Below are 20,952 nucleotides of genomic sequence, written 5' to 3'. Positions count from 1 at the left end.
CCATTATCATTTTATTCCTGTGTTTTCGAAATATTTTCAAATTGCAAGCAACTGTTTTGTCCCTCAACATATAATGCTTCCTTTCATATACATGTACAGAAAACTATAACTTTAGTGGGGATTGCGATTTCATTATTATGTAAACCGTAAAGACATGCCATATACATTACGATATTTGTAATCAAGAAACACTAAAAAGAAATACATACTGACTTTTGCTGAGAAGGTTTTTATGTTACTTACTAGTATCTCCTTCATCTGTTCATGGGCTATCCTGAAATAAAGCATGCAAATATCAAGTACTATAAAATGCATATCATAAGAAAAACATCAAATAGATATATCATCTCCGAAATCTGTCCTAGGTAAAAAGTCACTGAATCAGTAGAGAATTATTATTTTTATGCATTACAGATTCAAGGAGAGAGTGTACATCTCGTTTGGTTTATTTATTGCAAAAGATATCTCATAAAGATTTGATCTTTCAGAACAGACATGAAGATAACTTCAGATTTTACAGTCGTTATTGATGATGCGTAATAAGCTGAAAATGAGAAATATATTCAGCTGTTTGGTTTAAATATACGAGATTAAAACACGAGTCCTTTGAAAAGACTGACACGCATATCCAAACCTCATTTCCAGGATTCCAAGATAAGATCATTATTTATTTTAATTGATGATTGATGAAACGATCTCTGATATTCTTGAGTGATAACAAAATTTTCAAATTGGCCATAGTGGTGTATTAGATCGGCACCACATTAATGTAGGACCAATGAAATTTCGTTTGAAAGTTTTGGCGAAAACCCCATGTCAATATGACCATCCATGCTGGAGGAGTAACAATAAAAAGATTTTCAAGATTTCCATCTTGACAGCCATACGGAATGTAAGATGGCTGCCATTTTAATTAATATGTCATTTCATAGTAACCAAATGAGGATGTGGCAATCAATTTTGGAGTAGAACAAGATTTTCAAGAATGCCACCATGGAATCAAATGAGGGTCGTCAGATAGATGCTTTTCTCGTTTAGAAACAACCTGACACTATAAGACATTTTCTGGTGAAATCCCAGTGTTGATATGTCATTTTGTTTCAAATCAGCGGTAACAAGATTTTCAATGACGGTCATACTTGATGTCAGATATAGTAAGCCCTATTTTCATTTAGAACAAGGCGGACATGATACAATGCCTTTGGGTGAACACCCTAAGTCATGGTGATCCATCTAGGTGGAGAAAATAATTTACTCGGTTTTCAAGATTGCTGCCATGATGACCATAATGGATGACTGCTTCGCGCCTTTTTCATTTATAGCCAACAACACGTTATTAGTGTTCTGGTACAAAAAATATTTTGATATTAATTCTTTTTCACAAGAAGTACGGTAGTAACAACAGGATTTCCAGATAGGTTGCCATGGAGGCAATATCGTACGTCAGATCAGCACCATTTTCATTTAAAACTATGTACATATCCTAAAACTTCCTTCAGTGAAAACAACATTGACCACATGTTGATATGACTATCCATTCTCGACGAACATCAGTAAGAATTTGAAAATGTTTGTTGTTGTTGAAATATTAGATGTCTGATTCGCAACATCTTTCTAGATTTTGGGATACGTGTTCATTGATGTATAATGAAAATACACCAATTAGTTTATTAGTTGCGATAACAAACTTATGCAGATGAACGGAGAGATGATGCAGAACGGGCAATCCGATAGATTTGTACCCATTGGTCTATGACTAATACAGCTAAATTATAAAGCTTTATTAAATCTATTTTGGATCTCATTTGTGCAAGTACAAAATACTGCCTGAAATACAGTGATAAGTGCCAGCAGCAATAAGTGACATGGTACATAATCTTAAAAAGACCCCGATGATTTCGTAGATTTTCTGGTTGTACTTTCCGTTGGAGAAACAGTATTATAGTTATTATTATTATTATTATTATTATTTGACGAAAACAAGTTGCTTACCAGCCATATCACTTTTAAACTAAAACTCAAAGAAACCTAAACTCGTCCTTAATTTAACTTTAACAAATGCACAAATATATAACCTTGCAGTATGTACAGTATATATCGACTACCATGTTGTACAGTAAATATGGACTACCAGTGATCACCTATCCCATATTCTCATTAAGGAATATAGAATAATAACTTTGTATACAAATGCTCCATGTACTGTGGTTTTCATGGTCCTTCTTTCCTCATTGTAAGTGTATATATTATTAGGGAGATAAAGTACTTTGACAGCTTTATGGCAAGTGTGAGTCAGTAAATAGTGGTGTTAATTAACGCACTCATGCATAGCAACATGATGGCCAAGTTATTATTATTATTATTAATAATATCATTACATAAAAGTTATTCACCTTAAAGCAACACTTTTGCTTCCGATGTCTTACATCCACATCATTAAAATTGCAGCGAGAAGCAGAATCTTAAAATAAGCTAACTTAGTGCATGGACGGAAAAGGAAAATCAATGCATATGAGAATAAAAATTATATTTTTGCCTTGATTCTACCCCACTAGATTAGCCAAAAGATCATATATTTTTTATGCCATACGAAAACCTGTATGTCGAATCATGACTGATCAAAACTCCAAGATTTTGTAATATTTTTGTTGGCTTTACAATTTTCTTTCAAAGTATTGTTAATTCGATTTAGTAACATAGTGCACGTAGAAGTTTCTTTCTCATTGTCATATAAGAGACGAAGTGGCAACCAAATCATGTTATATCCAATTTCACCCAGTGTTCATAACTCTATGATACGTCCAGGACAATATTATGCCATACTAATAATATCATGATGGAATGATTATATCAGTTCAAACTGTACAGTAAAAAATGTTGGTTTTACAGATTTGACACCTTTTTAACATTTTTGTCAGCTAGATTATGTTGTCTTCTACTTCAGAAAACTTTTCTCCAAAAATTCGATTCGAACCTTCAAGGCCAACATGCCTGGGTACTTTCAGCCAATTTTAGTTTCAGTTGGTTGTGTGCTTGTTTGAGCAGAGCAATTGTGGACAGACAACTCATGTGGTACAACACATGCTAAGAGATGGCCTCCTCTTTAAGAACTCAATTGGCTTTATAACCAGAATATCATTATTATTATTACCATTTAGCAAATAGTTATAAAAATGTTTTTTCTCTCTGTTAATACCAGATATAGTTCACCTTGTAGTACAAAAGAAAACTTTTAAAATTTATCTCCTGAAAAACATAACCTTTTCACTGCATATGAATGAAGTATATGTACATCCGTTAATTAATCTATACATAAAGTAATTGATCGGAAGTATGATTCTAATGGTATTTTACATTTGGCATCATTGTTATTATATGTTTGTCTTTTGTATCACATATATCCTGATGAAGAAATGCATGATTAAGCATTCATAGCTGTAATCTTGTCGACAAAGCTGAACTCTGATAGAAGTTTGTGGAACACTCTGATACAAAATTTTGAAAACTGAGAAGGTTGCGGTTGTGGTTGCTGTTCTCCCTGATGGAGAAGTGTTGTCCTAGAGCAACATATGGACTGCATATCCAAACCTCTTAATCGATTCTCTTTTCCTGAAACTCCACTTTTGAACCATGGACTTGCCACTTTTAAGACTGGGTCTTAGTTATCAGCATTCTATATGCTGGATTAACAGTCTTTATTGACATGCTGTTACATTATCTCAAGAGTTCCGTTTTTAAATCATACCGATATATGCATATATGACCTAGAACAAAACGATATTTACAAGCATTAAGAGACGTGGTACCAAGATGTTCCAAGTGAAATTTCAATTTAATGTTCGTATAATGTTCAGACTGTTTCTGAGAAGATACTTCGCAATTCTTTAATTAAAAAGGATGCAACCATGGTGAATGTATGTATGTATGTATGTATGTACGTCAGCACAATATAATCTATATGGTGCTAACCGAAGGTAAAGTTCGAAAATGTAAAAATTAACATAGGTAGTCTCCAAGGTTTGTGTAGTCAGATTAGTCAATGCGTTTTATCAACTGCTGTCAAACAAACTGTGTCTTAAGCTGTATCAGACACATAGACTAATTGATCATCATTATCAACGTACAAATCAGAAAGTTACTGATGTAAGAATGCTTCTCTACAAGCTGACCAAACCAAATCCAAACGTTTAATGGGGAGCTGAGGGGAGGGGCAGAGTGGTCTAAGGCGCTTGCCTTTACCGACCACTGCCATCTAACTTATGTCCACGTCGGGTCGGGTCTCAGACTCGGCCAATGTGGATGTGTAAGAAAGCTTTCCAATAGCTTCCCGTAGGTCCAAGGCTCTGATCCGGAGCTTACCCGGGTTCTTCCTCAACCGATTATACTGGCCGCCATGTATAGCATATCTTACGATGAGAAATGACATTAAATGCAAACATCATTTGTTTTTAGATCTTTTAATGTTATTATCGACTCTCTTGGTGGCCGGACTGAACAGCAATCTTGATTTCGACAGTTAAAGAGACTTTGATACGTCGACGGCTGTCAGCTTTGATCATGTTTTACTTTAGAGGGAGTCTTCTAATTATTCATATTCTATTAATAGCCTAACAGATACACTATATTAGTTTAGAACTATGACACCAGGTTGTTTACCATCAAAGCTTGGCATGCAGTTGTTCAGCAGAAGTTATCGATGAGAAACGTTATTTATGGCAGATGATCATCATCTGCATGAAGCTTCAAGCGTTGATGCCACACAGATTCTTATCAAATTCGGTCAAAAAAAGGTATATCATTTATCGGTTAATTCTCAATTGTAATGCAGCCATTACTTATCAGAGGTTAAGTTTCTTTACATAAATTTAAAAGGCCATCATGATTATAAGTACCATTCATTAATTTTATCACAGTGAATAAGACATTAAAACGTTGAACAAGGCTTGCACATGAGGCGAGACGCGTGCGGCAAAGACTCAAAAGGCACACTTAATGAGTTGAGACTCATGAGGCACGACTAATGCAAGGTCATCAAATTACATATTATTTAGATTAAACTGTTGTGGTTGTTTGAAACTAATTTCTCATCTAGGTCTACAGCCTATTCAAAACTGTATAATTGCCGAGGAATTTCAACTTAACCTTTCAATGCATACTTTATTTCATTAAATTCATTGTGGTATATCAAATTTCATAACACTGTTGAAGGAAGTGATAACAATTGTGAAAATGACATAGTTATTCAAGCCAAAGAGAGCCAGTGAAGAGACATCATTTATGAGCCAATAAAACTATCTCTGTATCAAACGACCTGATTACTTGATAATGACATCTAGTATTTTTTAATTTAAACGGTAAATTTATATTTTAATACCAGTAAGAAGATATGACATGGTGTTTCCCTCTGAATTAATTTTTATGCGCTTTAAAAAAGGAATCAAAATTTATCTTGAGTTAAGTGTATTTTGGAGAAATGTGGGCGAAGAAGAGCAATGAGGCTGCAATGAAAAATGTACACAAAGTGCAATATTGTTTATGTAAGGAATATTAAATTGGCATACATAAAAAAAACATACTTGCTACCTTAAGTATCCAGCTCCGAAAGTAACTTCGGCCACCATATCTCTCTCTTCTTGGAATCCCGCGCATCAACATAGTCCAAGACCCTCAGGTGAAACGGAACTTCACAGTCCTCTAATAATACTGGGACAACACATTTTCTATCTTCATCAAACCCATGTATAATAGCCATATTAATTTCGTGTTTAACAAATCCACTTTTAAAAGCTTCCCGTGTCATAACAACAATGGTTTTGTATGCATTCCTGATGCTATCACCAGCAAATTCTAGTAATGGTGTGCCGGGAGTATTGTCTTGATCGTACTCACAGCAAACAAATCCATGATCTTTTTCTAGTTTCTCCAGAGTTTCCTTTACCCACTGCATGTCAGAGCTACAATAACTGAAAAAGACGTGGTATTTCTTTCCTGGCGGCAAATCTCTTTTCTGTGAAGATACTTTGTACTCCTCAAGTATCGGTCGATCTGAAGCCCTTGAATATATTTCTTCACTTAGGTCCATCTTTTGCTACAAAGAAATATACAATTCATATCAGCATCTGGTCATTTAGCCAAAATATACTCTTTATTTATACGGCTTCCAAAAATAAGAAATAATGACACATTAAAATTTGTAATGCAGAAAAGGGTAATCAGTGGTAGATTTGTAAATTACATTCTTCAATGCTTACTGCACACTGGATCACAAATGCGTTTGCTTTTTGAGATGTCTATACATTCATGTTTATCTTTTCATAGATGTGATATAGGAAACTTTCATGTAAAAAGTCGTTGCGTCAAGTTATTACTGATCAGAGTCAACAAAGAACAAGTGGTTACCTTGCTTATGGAATGAAATATCCCTAACAAAGGCTCGAGTCTAAAGTCACCCCGACATCACTCTCATGGCATACATTGGTTTAAAATGTGAAAATAGTAATGTAGTAATAAATAATATGCCTTGAGTTTTTTTTAAAAAAACCCACATAAAATCAGGATAATGTCCAGCTGTCAGGTAGAAAATGGTGGTATCTGACATGTTGTTTTGTTGCTTAAGTGTGTTCCTACTAGGAGTAATTTCAACTAGTCTAGGTGATCCACTAGCATCTTCCGTATGATTGTCAATAATATCCTTGTTAGAACTCTGGCAGCTCTCATTTGGTTTGATTTGGTAAGGAAGAGGAAGTTATGTTATCAAATGATAGAGATTTTGTTGTTCTGTTGTTTGTTAAATAACACCACCTGAAGGGAGTTCAGTAAAACTTTTAGGTTTACCCCACAGCATCATTTTCTTTAGGCTCAACTAGACATAAGTCGTTTCGTGAAAACCCTACATCTATATGACTTTCAGTTTTAAAGCAGTAAAATAAGATAGCAGCCATGGTGACCATATTGGATGACATATCAGCACCAATGTTATTTAGGTCCAGCTACTCATAATAATAAGCATTGGTGCTAATATTATAAATAAAAGAATGAGATGAAACTATATGAAATGGTCCATAATTGTTGGCATGGCCACGGTTGACTATCCGGAATATCTGCAGACTATTTAGGTATGCTGAGGTTTTCTTTAGCGATTTTTCTACAATTTAAACGCGTTTTTGAAGCACACACAGTATATCAGTTCCAGTCTGCAGAATGTCAAGGTATATTCTTATTTACTGAATTTATTCTGTCAAAAATACCAATAAATTATACCTTGAAAAATAGTGCATGGTTGGGTGCTGGTTATATTGTGTGAATGTAGCAACAAATGGAAAAAATAGAAAGTAGTGTTTCAGCTGTAATCTGAAAAGGCAGGAGATCAGAGCCTCCCACCCAACACCACCCCACCCCCATACCCACCCAAGTGTACAGAGCTCATGAAATTCTTGGAAAAATGGCAAATGCTTTCTCATCATTTTACAATAGACACCATTTATCCAACTATTCCAATTTTGCCAGCTTCATTATATATGACCTAGCTGCTCTTAATTTATGAAAAATAACCGTAGAAACTTACTTACATTAGATTGGTATCTAAGTACAGCTTAAAAAAAAGGTCAGATATACCAACGCATTGGGCCCTTCTAATTCTATATCAGCAAACTCATATTATAAGTGAGGTGTCAGTCAAGGCTGTCCAAACTAAAGTGTTATCTTATTTTCCTGAAACAAACATTGAGCCTGTCGTTGAAATGCTGCATTTGTATTTAGAAGTTTTCTGAAGACACTGGCAAATTATTAATGCTCAGCTTCCTGCTGGTCCCCATCTGCAAATCCTTCCACATTATGAAGATCATCTTACTTGAGTGTATTAAAAGCTATATTCTTTGTTTACAAATTGAAGTACATAACCTATGAACGGGGAACGGTATTATTTCTGTTTTCCATATATAATTTATTAATTGTTGGAAACCTAAGTATGTGCCCCTCTTCAGAAGAATGTGCACGAGTGGTCTGTGACTAATATCAAATGTAAAAGGAACAGTCTATTTCATTAGTCCAAATGGGTGCGAGTGTCTGAATAATAGTAAATTAGCAATTGGACTTTTAAGTTGGGGAAAGTGATTTTTATTCAACAAATAGACTTGCCCTCAGGGACTTCGTTTCCACTTTTTTCGGGGGGGGGCAAACTTGACGGGCTTGTTAATTTTCTTATATAGGCTACAGCAATTTTACAGCACATGCAAATTCAAGGCGAATGCCCCCTCCCCCCATGACGTTCTTGCTTGCCCTGAGCAGGTGTCTGAAAAATTATTCAACCAGTGGAGCAAATGGACATTGGTTGACAGGACCTGGAGGTAAACATAACTTTACCGGAATAATTTGAGGGCGAACAAGTACTTGTCAATTGAATATTTGGTTCTTTTATATTCAAAGGATATAAATTTCAATATTGTGTCAAAATAGTAATAAAATGTATATTGGGCCCTTTTGGGCACATGAAAATGAAGTCAGGGCAAATGGAATTTAAGTCAGGATTGTGATATTTTAAAAGTCATATGCCCCGGCCTATTTGTGAAGAACGATATTCTGTGACCACTGATGAGGGTTTGACAGTTTCATAGAATGCATCAAGACTAAACATTCCCTAAAGCTCTAAAAGTGCTTGCTTCAGTATTTTTAATATCTCTAGACTGCTAAAACACCCAACCAGTTCGAAATTTATTCCGTACACCAAATGATAAATGCAGGTCACAATACATGATATAGGAGCTTTAAGTTATCATCGTGTATTAACCATTTCCTATGCGGCCACACTGTCATTAGGTCCAAAGCAGGTTATTGCCGAGTTCATCTACTAGCACCGTATTTTCATAAACATCTGATCCCAAACATATATCGCTTATTAACAGATGATTTATCTAACGTTAAGTACCACAATATTCTTTATTCCAATAAAAGTAAATAAAGCAATGTTTCGTCGTCAGATGTTTCTTTTCGCCTCTGAGTGCGATACAACAAATTTAGCATTTAACATTATTGGCACATAATACGCGTTGATCCTGGATTGTAAACAAATCAATGGCTAGAAGTAGGAAAAGGGGTCGAAGAGATGGAAGGCATGGAGCTGTGCCCTTCTGTAATGCATAGTTGTAATACTTATCAGCAAAGTGAAAGGAAAATCTCAAGATTACATGCTTATATGCTTGTTAGTGATTACCACATTATTATAATCAATTGGAAAATTGTGACCGCTGTGCATACTAATTCTACAGTCAACTATCGTTTTAATGTTGCAGATATCTCTTTTACATCCTATTGATTCAGAGTATGTAATGCTAGTTAAACAGTTAAAGATATATTCTGGTGTTGAAAATGCCTTTGCAGAGATGGTCTTGACAAACTGAAAGCATTAGAAATGCAAAGAAGGTTGTCATCGATTTTCATTTCCATTTATAAAATAAGATTTGCAACATTCTCGTGTGTAACTTATCTTAATGTCATTGGTTAATTCTGATTTCATCCCAATATTGACTATATTGATTTTTGTAATATCCCGGTATTAGCTATAAAGAAAAGAGAAAACCTTTACAACTACTGTCTTCGTGAAATATTGAATTCCTTGAAGGAATCAAATGCAAAGTACTGTACTTACAATTCCCTGTTCAATCTGTGTAGACGTCTCCAAAATGACAGGCTTTCTTCCTTCATCCATCACTTGGACCTTCGGGGTTTTGTGATCGCCTACACAGAGAAAAAAGTCATCTCAGCATAAACAATGCCACCAAGAATCTCCTGTTCATTATATTTACTGCTTTGCATTTATCCGTCCAAACGATCACTTTATTCATGTTTCTTTCCCATACCTTAACATGGGGATTTAAAGATCCACTTACCAGGCTTGCGAACAAACTCAGATTAGGCTCGGGCATGCACATGTTTCCAGGGTACTTGCCTGCAGGTAAGTGCAACACGTTCATATTGAGAGGGAGAAAGTTATCATTCCGTTGAAATGTTTTATGTTCTGTATATTTATACCCTGTGATCTCACCACAATACATTTATCAACACCTTTATTTAGTGTTTATATGTATCACATTCTTCTATTACATAACTGGCCACATTTTCATTTGTCATTTCCTTCTTGTGGTAAATACCAATGCCAGTCTCGCATTTTCTCATGCAATTGTGATAATGTGAACATTTGCTATTTTTTTATAGCAATGTTTGAAACATAAGGAATACTGTATGTATGTTTTAACTTATCAGATGAATTTAAACTGCCAACTTCCGGGACCTAACCTAGCATTGGGCTGTTTGTGAGATTGCAGACTCTAAACAATAATCTTATCAGCGACTACCATACTGCGAAATTGCCGATATTTAGAATTAGTATATGTAGCTCATTTTTATAATAATATAAATTGTGAGACTGTTTGACATGTATATTTACAAATATTAGGCATTAAGCTCTAACAATTAACCAGCACAAGGATTTCATTCGAAGTGTGATGGATGCACCAATGTAGCAGTGTTTATAATCCGTTGTTTACGTGTTAACGAAAGGAGACAAGTACATGCTTACTTATTACTTTGTAAATCATTAAATGGATAAAAGTAAGTGTTCTCAGTTTCAAAAGTCGGCCTGACATATTTTTTGATGCATCTTGCAGATTTCAAGGTCACAAGATGATATTTGTTAATTCAGTCTATTATACAGGTGCTCACAAATCCTTCATTTGTGAATTAAACCAACATTCATTACAAACAGTCTAGCTTTCACTAGCTTTTATTTCCTTAAAATATCCTATATTCTATTTTATTTCATTTTCCACTTGTGCTGGAATATAATGTTTGGGGCAAGCGGTGATTTCCCAAAGGCATATTCAATTTTCCAGTCAGCATGCCCTGGGCAAACAACCTGTTATAAAATTCTAATTCTTTGCTTTATACGAAGCAATTTCCTGTAGACTAATTATATTTATATATGCGCATTATCTCATTATCAGATTATGCACTATTCTTTTCTTTATACAAATTTATACCATCGTCTGTCCATCCTAAAAAAAAGTACGAAACTTAATGGAACAATGGTTTTCCAACGGTGATCATCTGTGAGAGCAGTATGCCTGCATATTCCCCCTTCCATCCAACGTGCAATTATAATGACATTTGAAAATAGTTTCAAGCTTGAACGTGTGCATGTATGAACCAATGGAAAATGCATTACATGCATGGGTCTCTAATCCCTGGGTCACAGCGAACCGGTAAGTGGAGAACATGTAGTATATGTTGAAGGCATGGATATTAGAAGTGTCATTCCATAGCGGTACTTAGAGATAGAAAGTTTTTGTGCATATATATGTAATTGCTTTTATCATGTTTATGAATGGTGGAAACACATTCTAGATACCACGAATAGAACTGGATAACTGGAATTAAGGTTTGGATTTATATGCCCCAGGAAATAGTAAACACAAACCTCTGCTACACGTATAAGTGTGAATAAATTAGCCCACATTGCAGTTACAATATCCATTTAGCAATATTTTGTCAATATTAGGGTTTTCGTGACTTGCTTAGATCAAGTCACTGCGTTACTATACAGGGTGGTAATAGAAAGGAAGCAGTGAATGATATCGATAAATAAAGCTCACAATTTCAAGAACTGGGCAAAAGTGAACACATTTTTCAAACACACTGTCATATAAGGATGCTTAATCTTTATTGCAACCAACTGAAGACTACACTTATAAAATAGTGTAATAAATTTGGAGTATGCACATTTGGTTATAGCACCCCATTTGAGGAATTTTTAGATTTTTGTAATTACTTGTCTGATTATTGGATTTCGGTGCAATAGAAATATTCCTTTGCCCGAAATGATTAGCCAGTTACTAGGAGCAAACGTCACGGAGTAAAGTGTTAGTGAGTTTCCACGATGCCATTATTCACTAGTAGTGGATTCAGGTCCGAACCGAACGAGTGTAGATGGAATAACAAAGTCCCTACTAAAATCTAGTGGTGTACATTGGTGGTGTGACTGCAATGGCAGTATTTACAGTAGGAAACCGGTAAATTACACAATGGAACCAATAAGAAGAGACTCGGCAGACACCGTTTATGTCGCCATGGAAATGTAGTGCAGTTTTACTGGCAAAATGTGCCTGGAAACCATGGGTTGACTGGCCTCGGCTGGCGGAGTTAAAATAGTTCTTTGTATTAAGGGTTAGTTTTATAGTTTCTACAGTGTGAACTGCTGGCGGTACGGAAACCTAATGAAGAAAAACCACGCAGATGTGTGGTTGATACATATTTGGCAGGTTGTGAGATCTGTGGTCTTGCATTGATAAGAGTAAAAATTTATGTATAGAATGGACACGTCGGGTTTTCTAATTTACAACTGAAGTTGTATGGAAGTCTTTGGAAATATGGGGTAAACTTATGACTTCTGGCGGGAATCGTGCCAGGGTTTGACACCGCTCGGTCAAGTAAATACCCCTGGCTGGTAACAATAGTATTAGGCTTGCCTATTTCGTCTCTGCTTTTATAAAAACCTGACTTTGTTCAGAATGACTATCATATGATTGTTTTATGTACGCATGAAAGACATAATACTGATAGTACCGTTTAATTTATTTATATCTACCAAACAGTTACATAAAAACATTCAAGCCAGTATACAAATTTCTTCTCAAAAATGTTTTTATTTGTTTTCTGTACAAGATCTGCAACCTTCAATCTATTCAACTACATGCACTAATTATTGTGAACACAAGATATGTGTTATATCCTTCTCCTATGTGATGATTCCCTTACTCTGCTAGCATGTTGTTACATGCATACATGTTTATGGGCAACATTTCACGCATCTTTCAACACATTCGAGAAAATAGTGTTTGGTTTACTATGTCTGACCAAATATCGCACTTGTGGACAATATGCCTATAGTTCTGCCACCCAGACTTTGTTTCTAATAACTGGTCACATGACCATATAAAATAAGCAAGAACTACCTACAGGAATAAAACACCATACCTCATAGTACACAACTGCATTGTTTTTTCTCATTTCTCTTGCATTCTGACATCACATTTTCTAGTAGTGAAACATTTATCTGTACAAATCCTTAAGCAGTTGTCTTCCTATATTTTTACAAAAGAACATTTAAAACATATAACATTTTAACAGGCAATACAACGATTGAGTTTCGATTTTATGTATATAGCCGTCTGTATATACATGCAGACGTCCAATGGTGTAGCTACCCAAACCCCCTCCCCCTCCAAACCACACTAATGTTGGGTGGGAGAAAGCACATGTGGGTCTGAAATTCCCACCAGACATTTGTTTTAATTAAGAAGGACCCCATAATTAAGTTTTACAGAGATGCCCAGATTTGCTTGATTCACTACTGCAGATGTTTATCAAAAATTTAACTAAATCTCAATGCTTCATTCAACACCTTAGACGAAGTAATGACTTATTAATAGTTCATTGACCTGATCTTGTCTCTATTTATTAGCAGTCATAAGAAAGGACCTTCTGAACTATTGTGTATGTTGAGAGCTGTTTCATTCTGAATTTTACATAATTTTAATAATATTGTAAAGCCTTTTAACTTTTTTTTTTACCTCGATGGAGCTTCAAGTTAACATTTTAAAATATATTGCTCCCGACATTTTCCAAATGATGTGAACTTAAATTATGAAATATCTTCCCGGCTTCAAACAAATAAATAAAATGAATAATTAAAAAAGTACAATAAAGTAAAATAGATATATAAATAAATGTTTCGGTTCTTTCATGTGAAGTATATCTCAATAATATTAACAAAACATATTGTGCTGATTACCTTGTTGATTACTCCACTTCAGACGGAAGCTCCATATCTCACTGTCCATGCTGGTGACATACAATCCTTCCTGCTGCTCTTCCCAATATATTCCCCAAGGCTGATGTGGCATTCCCTCTTTATGTACTGTTAATGGTTCTCCTCTATCTGTGAGGTGATGAATGCAAGGAGGGTTCAAGTTATTACATACATATATGTATCCCCTTGTGTCCACAGATATGCCCCTGGGGTATTTCAGTTCACTTCGTCGATACACAAACTTCTGACTACCTATCCTAACGTCAAAAGCATACACGCCAGTGTCATGGGAGTCACCAGAATTACACGAGATGTAGACCACGGAGTCATCAGGGTTTGTGGCCAAATAACTCCAGAACCCTTTACAGATCGTACGAATCGTGACTATATTTCCATCTACAAGGGACACAAGGCCCCAACAGATTAACATCTTCTCGGTGTCCTGATCCCGCTTCACACCACTCACGACAAGATTTCTTCCTGACCTGAAGGCTTTCACTCCATGACAGTTATCAAATCCTTTTGTTACATTTAACCTCGTCGTTGGTCTTAAAGCTGGTGGCTGACTTGTGGACTCGACTGATAGGATTTCTATTTGACCTTTATCCCGTGTCACCGCTACCTGAGTTCCTCCAAGAAGACAAACATCAAAGGGCAACGACTGCAGCTTGCTTGATGCTGCCAGTAACTTTCCATCACTGAGTCTATACAGCATGAGTTTACACCCTCTGCTGTCAACTACCAGCAACATGTCTGCTGACACCACAAGACCGTTGTAGTGTCGGTTACGGTTGGCTACAGAGAAATTGATAAAACATCAGTGCACTAGTCTACCATCGTAACGTTATCACCATCACCATCATATCATCCACCTCATCTTCAATATCATCATAATCATCATGATCATGATGTTGAAACTGTTTACAACAAATTTATTATCGCTTAATGTTATAATTATATTTTATACAACATCAATATGAAGACAATAATATCATAATGATGATCATTAGTAGTAGTAGTATTAGTAATAGTTGTTGTTGTTGTCGTGTTTAACACCATTTTTCAGCACAAGATAGGCTATACATGGCGGCCAGTATAAATGGTGGAGGAAGAACCCTGGAAAACCCGGGGAAGAACCACCGACCGCCAAGCCCAAGACTCGAACCCACGCAGGCAGAGGTGAGATGACAGTTACGGATCGTAACGTTGAGCATTTTAGAACACTCGGCCCCTCGGGGACCCTAGTAGAAATAGTAGTAGTAGTAGTAGTAGCAGCAAACAGCTCCGGAATATATTGATAGTCAAGACGTACGTACATGCTTATATATGTATTGTGTAACAGGGGGGTCTATAAAGTATTTGGCACCCGGTGCGGATATTTTCTTTGGCACCCCCAGAAATAATTTTAATGTGTAAACACAGAAAATTATATCATGTTTGCAAGTAGACTTTTAAACAGTACAGCGCTGTCATAAGCAAATTGAAAACAACCTTTGCTTTGGCGAATTTAGGTTTGAAAACATGTGCTGGTATTTAAAATCCCGTGATGGCACACACACACACACAAATACACACAGGGGCTGAAGTTGCAGCATATATTAGAATGGAAACTATAAATATCTCCACCCTGTAACCATGTATAAACTTCCTGGGCATGAGAAAAGGAATGCATTCACCGACTGAACATTACCCATGGAGTTCTTACCATCAGGGACCTCATTGTTTGGCTAGAACTAGGATGTACTCTCACTCACTCACTCACTCACAAACACACACACACACAGAGGTGGCCGAGTAGTCTAATATGCTTGCCTTTTACTAATTACTGTCATGTCAAATCTGTCCACATGGGTTCAAATCTCGTGTTCGGACGATGTGGGTATATGAGAAAGCTTGCCATTAACTTTCGGTGGGTTGGTGGTTCTTCCCCTGAATTTTCCCTGGTTTTTCCTCCACCAAATTTATTGGCCGCCATATAAAGCCTATTGTGTGTTCAAAAATGTTGTTAAGCCACCACCACAACAGCATACACACACACACACATACACACACACACATACTATTATTATTATTATTATTATTTAGATGGTTGGCTCCAGTTGTCGCACTCAACCAGTTCCTGTGTGATTCTGTTTTGTTGTTCAGAATTTTTGTAGGGTGAAGATATGTAATATTTATTATAACTTTTGCTGTTCGTGTAAGACTAAAGAGAAAATGCCTTCTCATTCATTAATCATGCCTAAGGAAAATCAGTCAATTTAATTAGATTGCCTACAAAATCGTAGAAGGATGGCCCACTACTGTATCGAAGGTTGAAGCATTTTTCTCGTTTCAAACCACTGACAAACAAAATTCTTTATTAGGTGAAAGGAAAAAGCGTTGTTTGTTAGCTTCTTCCTTTGAGAATCTTAAGTTGAGACACCTGTAAAATCTTAACTGTAAAAGTGAAATGGTTTCTGTCTTGGTAGTGTTCTTTAACCAATTCTATCGCAGTGCAAGAGGGGTGGGGAAAACGTAGGTATCAGGAGAAATGGGAAGTGTACACCCTTGGGTTATTTTATATAGTGCATATATAATTATAATAGGTAATTTTTAGACCATTCAGTCTGATTTGTTTTAATAATACTAGCGAGTTCCCGTCCTCTCAGAAAAAGAGATCAAATTGTTGGTCTAGCTAACTTCTAGCTACAGTTTAGTAGACTCGAAGGGTACTAATATTAGTATTGGGCACTTTCACGCTGAAAACGATTCTATGAACATTCAAGTCTTTTTTTTTTTTTTTTTTTTTTTTTTTCTTCTTTTTGTTGGAGGTTGTTTTTGTTTCTTTTCTGGGGGATTGTTGCTTTTTGTTGTTTTTTATTTGTTTGTATTGGGGTGGGGGTGGGGTCCATCTTACTGGCACGTTCAGTCCCTCCTAGTTCATACCACTACGAACTACTAAGAGCATAAGAAGCACTAAGAAACAGTAAGATGAACCAAATTCTAAATGCTGGTGATAAGTAGTTATCAGAGCACTTATTAAAGAAAGTAGATTGAATATTCGTATTATTTTTATGAATAAACGTAATTTTTATCAGGGGTTCCGAGTGGCCGAGTAGTCTAAAGCGCTCTCCGTTACGGATCACTGCCATCTCACCTCTGTCTGCGTGGGTTCGAGTCTCGGATTCGGCTAATGTGGGTATGTGAGAAAGCTTGCCAGTAGCTTTTCGTGAGTCGGTGGTTCTTTCCGGGGTTTTCCCGGGTTCTTCCTCCACCATTAATACTGGCCGCCATGTATAGCCTATCCTGTGCTGAAAAATGGCGTCAAACCCAACAACAACAACAACAACATTTTTTATCAGGATAACAGCGACCAACACATCAAGAAAGACAACTCTTTATATGCAATCTGCTAATACTGCACGCATTATCGCTCATTATCTGTGGGAGTTTTGTCAGCGCCGTTATTTCTCGGGTACTTAGTGAAGAAGATAATGGTTATGAATTCCGTAACTGTACACAAGAAATTAGTGACCCAGCTATTCAGACATTGTCTCATCCAAAATATTATTTTACAGTCAATAAATAACAATCAAAATATATGACTAAAATGTAGCAAGTAAACGTATATGGTTTAGTTCAGGTACGAAAATTTGTGGCAAACAACCAACATTGATAAAGTATGTTTCATTCAAACGCATTGTAAACTGAAATGGTGAAGTCATATTCACCTTGCAACAGTCTAATATGGCAATCCAAAAGTAATTACACGGTCTTTAATCATATATGAGTTATTTTGACGTCAGTTCCCCCATAATAATCAGACCAGGAATAAATGTCCTTTAATCAAACTCGAGTGAGTTTCCAATTGTATGTCATCATTGCTGATTTTATTTATTGAACTCCAATAAACATTACACGATGACTAACAAGAAATATTATTTTTTATGAGTTAAACAATCCTACAATTCTAATTACATATCTACGTATAATAATTACCGTTCCATCTTTTTATAATTTTCTTACAATGTTATTGAAAGGCAGAATGAAGATTATATAACCAGTCTTAATATCTCACAATTCTGGATAATTCTATATAGAGTTGCACTTCATTAACTTAATAGTATATGTGTTGTTGTTCTTTTCGACTTTACTCGAGTCTTTTCGGCTTTACTCGAGTCTTTTGGTTTGGCTTTTTCGATACGTTTTGTGTGCTTTTCACAGTAAGAAAAGGTGACATTCTCATGGTTTTGTTTTCTTGTTTGAGCAGTCAAGAACTTTTAAACTCATGTATGCCTTTCATCTTCAGGCCTGCATGCCACACTGCTGGCGCTCGTTTATACTTGCCAAATCTTGGAATATGTCCCAATTTGCTTGTACCATTGAGGGCGTCACATATCTGTCATCTGGATCGTACGATTTTGTAGAACTCTATAACTAGATCACCAGCTTTCTTGGAGTTCCATTTTATGGGATTTTTTCTCTCAACCCCTTGATTCATGAGCTCTGTGTTATTATCAATCCTTAGCTCATCATTGTTATCTATACAATGGTCCCCAATTTTGCATCGAACTCCATGTTGTCGTTTGCATTAGCTATGCTGGTGGACAAATTATTAATTTACAGTCTCTGCTGTTATTGTGGTACTTTTAATTTTAGCATTTTGTCAGTCACATTCTGTGTTATATTTTACTTCATATATTTAGTACAGGGTTTCCTTTTCGCCTCGGGAAATATCATATCAATGGCGTTGGCCATAGCCTTCTTATTATCAATACCGATCAGAAATTATATTTTGGTCTACTTCAGTCCTAAATTTCCATTCAGGTGTACAAGAATCTTTAGTAATACGGAGGTCTACCGTCTCAATGTATCAATAAGACACAACATTATTGGGGGTTCCTCAGACTCTTCTAATAACATTGTTGCTCTTATAGACACGTATCCTAACATAACACGGCTAGCCTGGGAAATTCTGTCGATTTCGATCCTGCCACAGTTAAATTGCAGAAAGGATTATATGTCAGTATGTTTTTCTTTGGTACAACAAATGATTATTGATTTTGGTAAATCTTTTGCATGGATGATTTCAGCTACATAGGAATGTGTGCTGAGTAGCTGCAGCACTTTCATTATTCGTCGGCTTCATTTCTTTTCCTTCTTGGTGCCTCTTTACCTTCCTCTTTCTGTAGCTTCGACACTGTGCACATTTCTTGGAAAGTATATGAAATCATCTAACTCCAATGTAAGTTTTCATATGTGTCTGCTATGGTTTCTTGTTTGACGCTTTGTCTCATAATCTGTACTGCTGTGGGTTTTGATTAGGTACCAACATCATGCATGAGAGTTCCTAAGAAGAGTATGCAGGAGATTACTATTTGTGGTGGTTCGATTTTATTCCTGAACAAGGCAGCAATGACTGACCTTTCCACCATATAAAACCTGGACAACTTGGTACGGAAATTAAGTTTGCAAATACAACATAAAGGGCAAGTAACATCTCATATTGTTTTTTTAAAAAAGAAAAGAAACAATCTGTTTGTGCTCATAATTCTGATGAAAAATTTAAAATGAACCATATCCAAATTTTGGGCACTTTTGAACCTAACCTCGAATTTTAACAAAAAATTAAATAACAAAAATTATTGTACATTATACAATTCAAAATGTCATTTGAACATAACAACAAGCTCACGATTATCAATATTTATTTTGAGAAACTTGCTACAATGCCATTTTGGTCTACTATTGAGAAAAAACATGAATGCAAAAATGTTTTTGTCTTTGACTGTCGATCTTCGCTCTCGCACATTTCATCTTTTAATGATGTGCCCTTTGTTGAGCGCACATATTCAAGGGTTAGTAAAACGCTTAACTGTCACATACCTTCCAGTTTCACAGTCCTAACTTTGACCAGATTACAACCGACTTCTTCTGCTCCTGCTGTGGCCATCTTGTTGTCTTAGCTCACTCTGTGGTTCAAGATCTATTGGCTCGAAGTGAAGTGATCTGTTAACTTAACACAATCCTGAGTAAAATCGGAGCTGCAAACAATAATTGCTGTGTCATACTCTCACTTCAGCAAAAAGCTTGAACACTGTCAGTCTGTTGTATGTCCGTTTGTACGTATAACAGTCTGCCTGTCTATATGTTCGCTTATATATTAATCATGGAAAAATCTAGTCAGCCATTTTCCCTCCACAGAATTTGATAATTCAGCTCTTCATGGCCTCTCCTCTCCTCTAATTTTATCGAAACGGTATCGACTAAATGTGTGTTTGGCGTACAAATGTAATCAGGTGTTACTTTTCATCACATAAAGGGTGTATTTAGGAAATTATTTACCGTCTCTCTCCCCACACTGCTTGGTGGATTTAGTTGAACTTAGCTGCACAGGTGGTTGGTGTATTAGTGTGATATTTGTTCCTTACTTTGGGTTCGCTTCTAGGGAACATTCTTAAAAAGTTGCAAAAAAGTGGAATGTTGAGAATATATTTGTTATTGCGTCTTCTTGCGTTATTGGATGAAACATATGCTATTCACGCTCTTCTTCAAAGGGCGTAAATGTTGTCGCTGCACCATTGTTTCTGCCTGTCCGTCTGTTTATGAGTCTGTTCAATGTTGATATCAGAAGATTGTTGAAGCTATTAAAGAGATACCACACAGAAGGAAACAACAATATGCATTAGAGTTATCTATATACAACAAGATAGTTTTCAGTTAGTATTATAATGCTAACTTATATACTGCTCTGATTACCGTTGTCATTTTTTTAAATATCTCTTTTATCAATTAGTGCCTTTTTCAAAGTATACAATCCGTCTTAAAGTGCTTTCAATAAAGGACATATAAATAAGTACATTATCTTAATTACTTCTTTCATTTATTGTATGTATTCTCTCTCTTTCCATTAATATATATATATATATATATATATATATATATATATATATATATATATATATATATATATATATATACAAGAAAGAAGAAATTAAGATATAAGGTATGATGTGTGCATCATCCTTCAGAACTTGATGTATGTATCTATTACGGAGAAAAGTAATTTGAATTGCATAAAGCACGCCATGCGATTTAGGTCCTTTGGCCAA

General features: G+C 35.8%; 1 protein-coding gene across 9 annotated transcripts in view; it reads right to left on the bottom strand.

Moving 5' to 3' along the window:
- Positions 1–20,952, bottom strand: part of LOC149799454 (uncharacterized) — a 43,920-nt gene that overhangs the window by 2,948 nt on the left and 20,020 nt on the right. For 4 of the 9 annotated variants that reach the window (XR_016421178.1, XR_016421179.1, XM_089958804.1 and 1 more), the window contains 5 exons: positions 19,727–19,884; positions 13,844–14,656; positions 9,644–9,732; positions 5,584–6,088; positions 244–274 (listed from right to left, as the gene is read on the bottom strand). Coding sequence is in view for 7 of the 9 variants with exons in the window: in XM_089958804.1 (XP_089814930.1) it covers positions 5,585–6,088; positions 9,644–9,732; positions 13,844–14,656; positions 19,727–19,793 (1,473 nt within the window). In the remaining 2 variants the exon portion in view is untranslated. Of the gene's footprint in view, positions 1–243; positions 275–5,576; positions 6,089–9,643; positions 9,733–13,843; positions 14,657–19,726; positions 20,485–20,952 lie in introns of all 9 variants that reach the window. The other 5 variants (XM_089958806.1, XM_089958808.1, XM_089958810.1 and 2 more) reach the window with 3 other exon arrangements.

Source organism: Sinohyriopsis cumingii, chromosome 5 (genome assembly GCF_028554795.1).
Source record: "Sinohyriopsis cumingii isolate HCF-2022 chromosome 5, ASM2855479v2, whole genome shotgun sequence".
Lineage (NCBI taxonomy): Eukaryota > Metazoa > Mollusca > Bivalvia > Unionida > Unionidae > Sinohyriopsis > Sinohyriopsis cumingii.
This window is presented reverse-complemented; position numbering and strand designations above follow the sequence as displayed.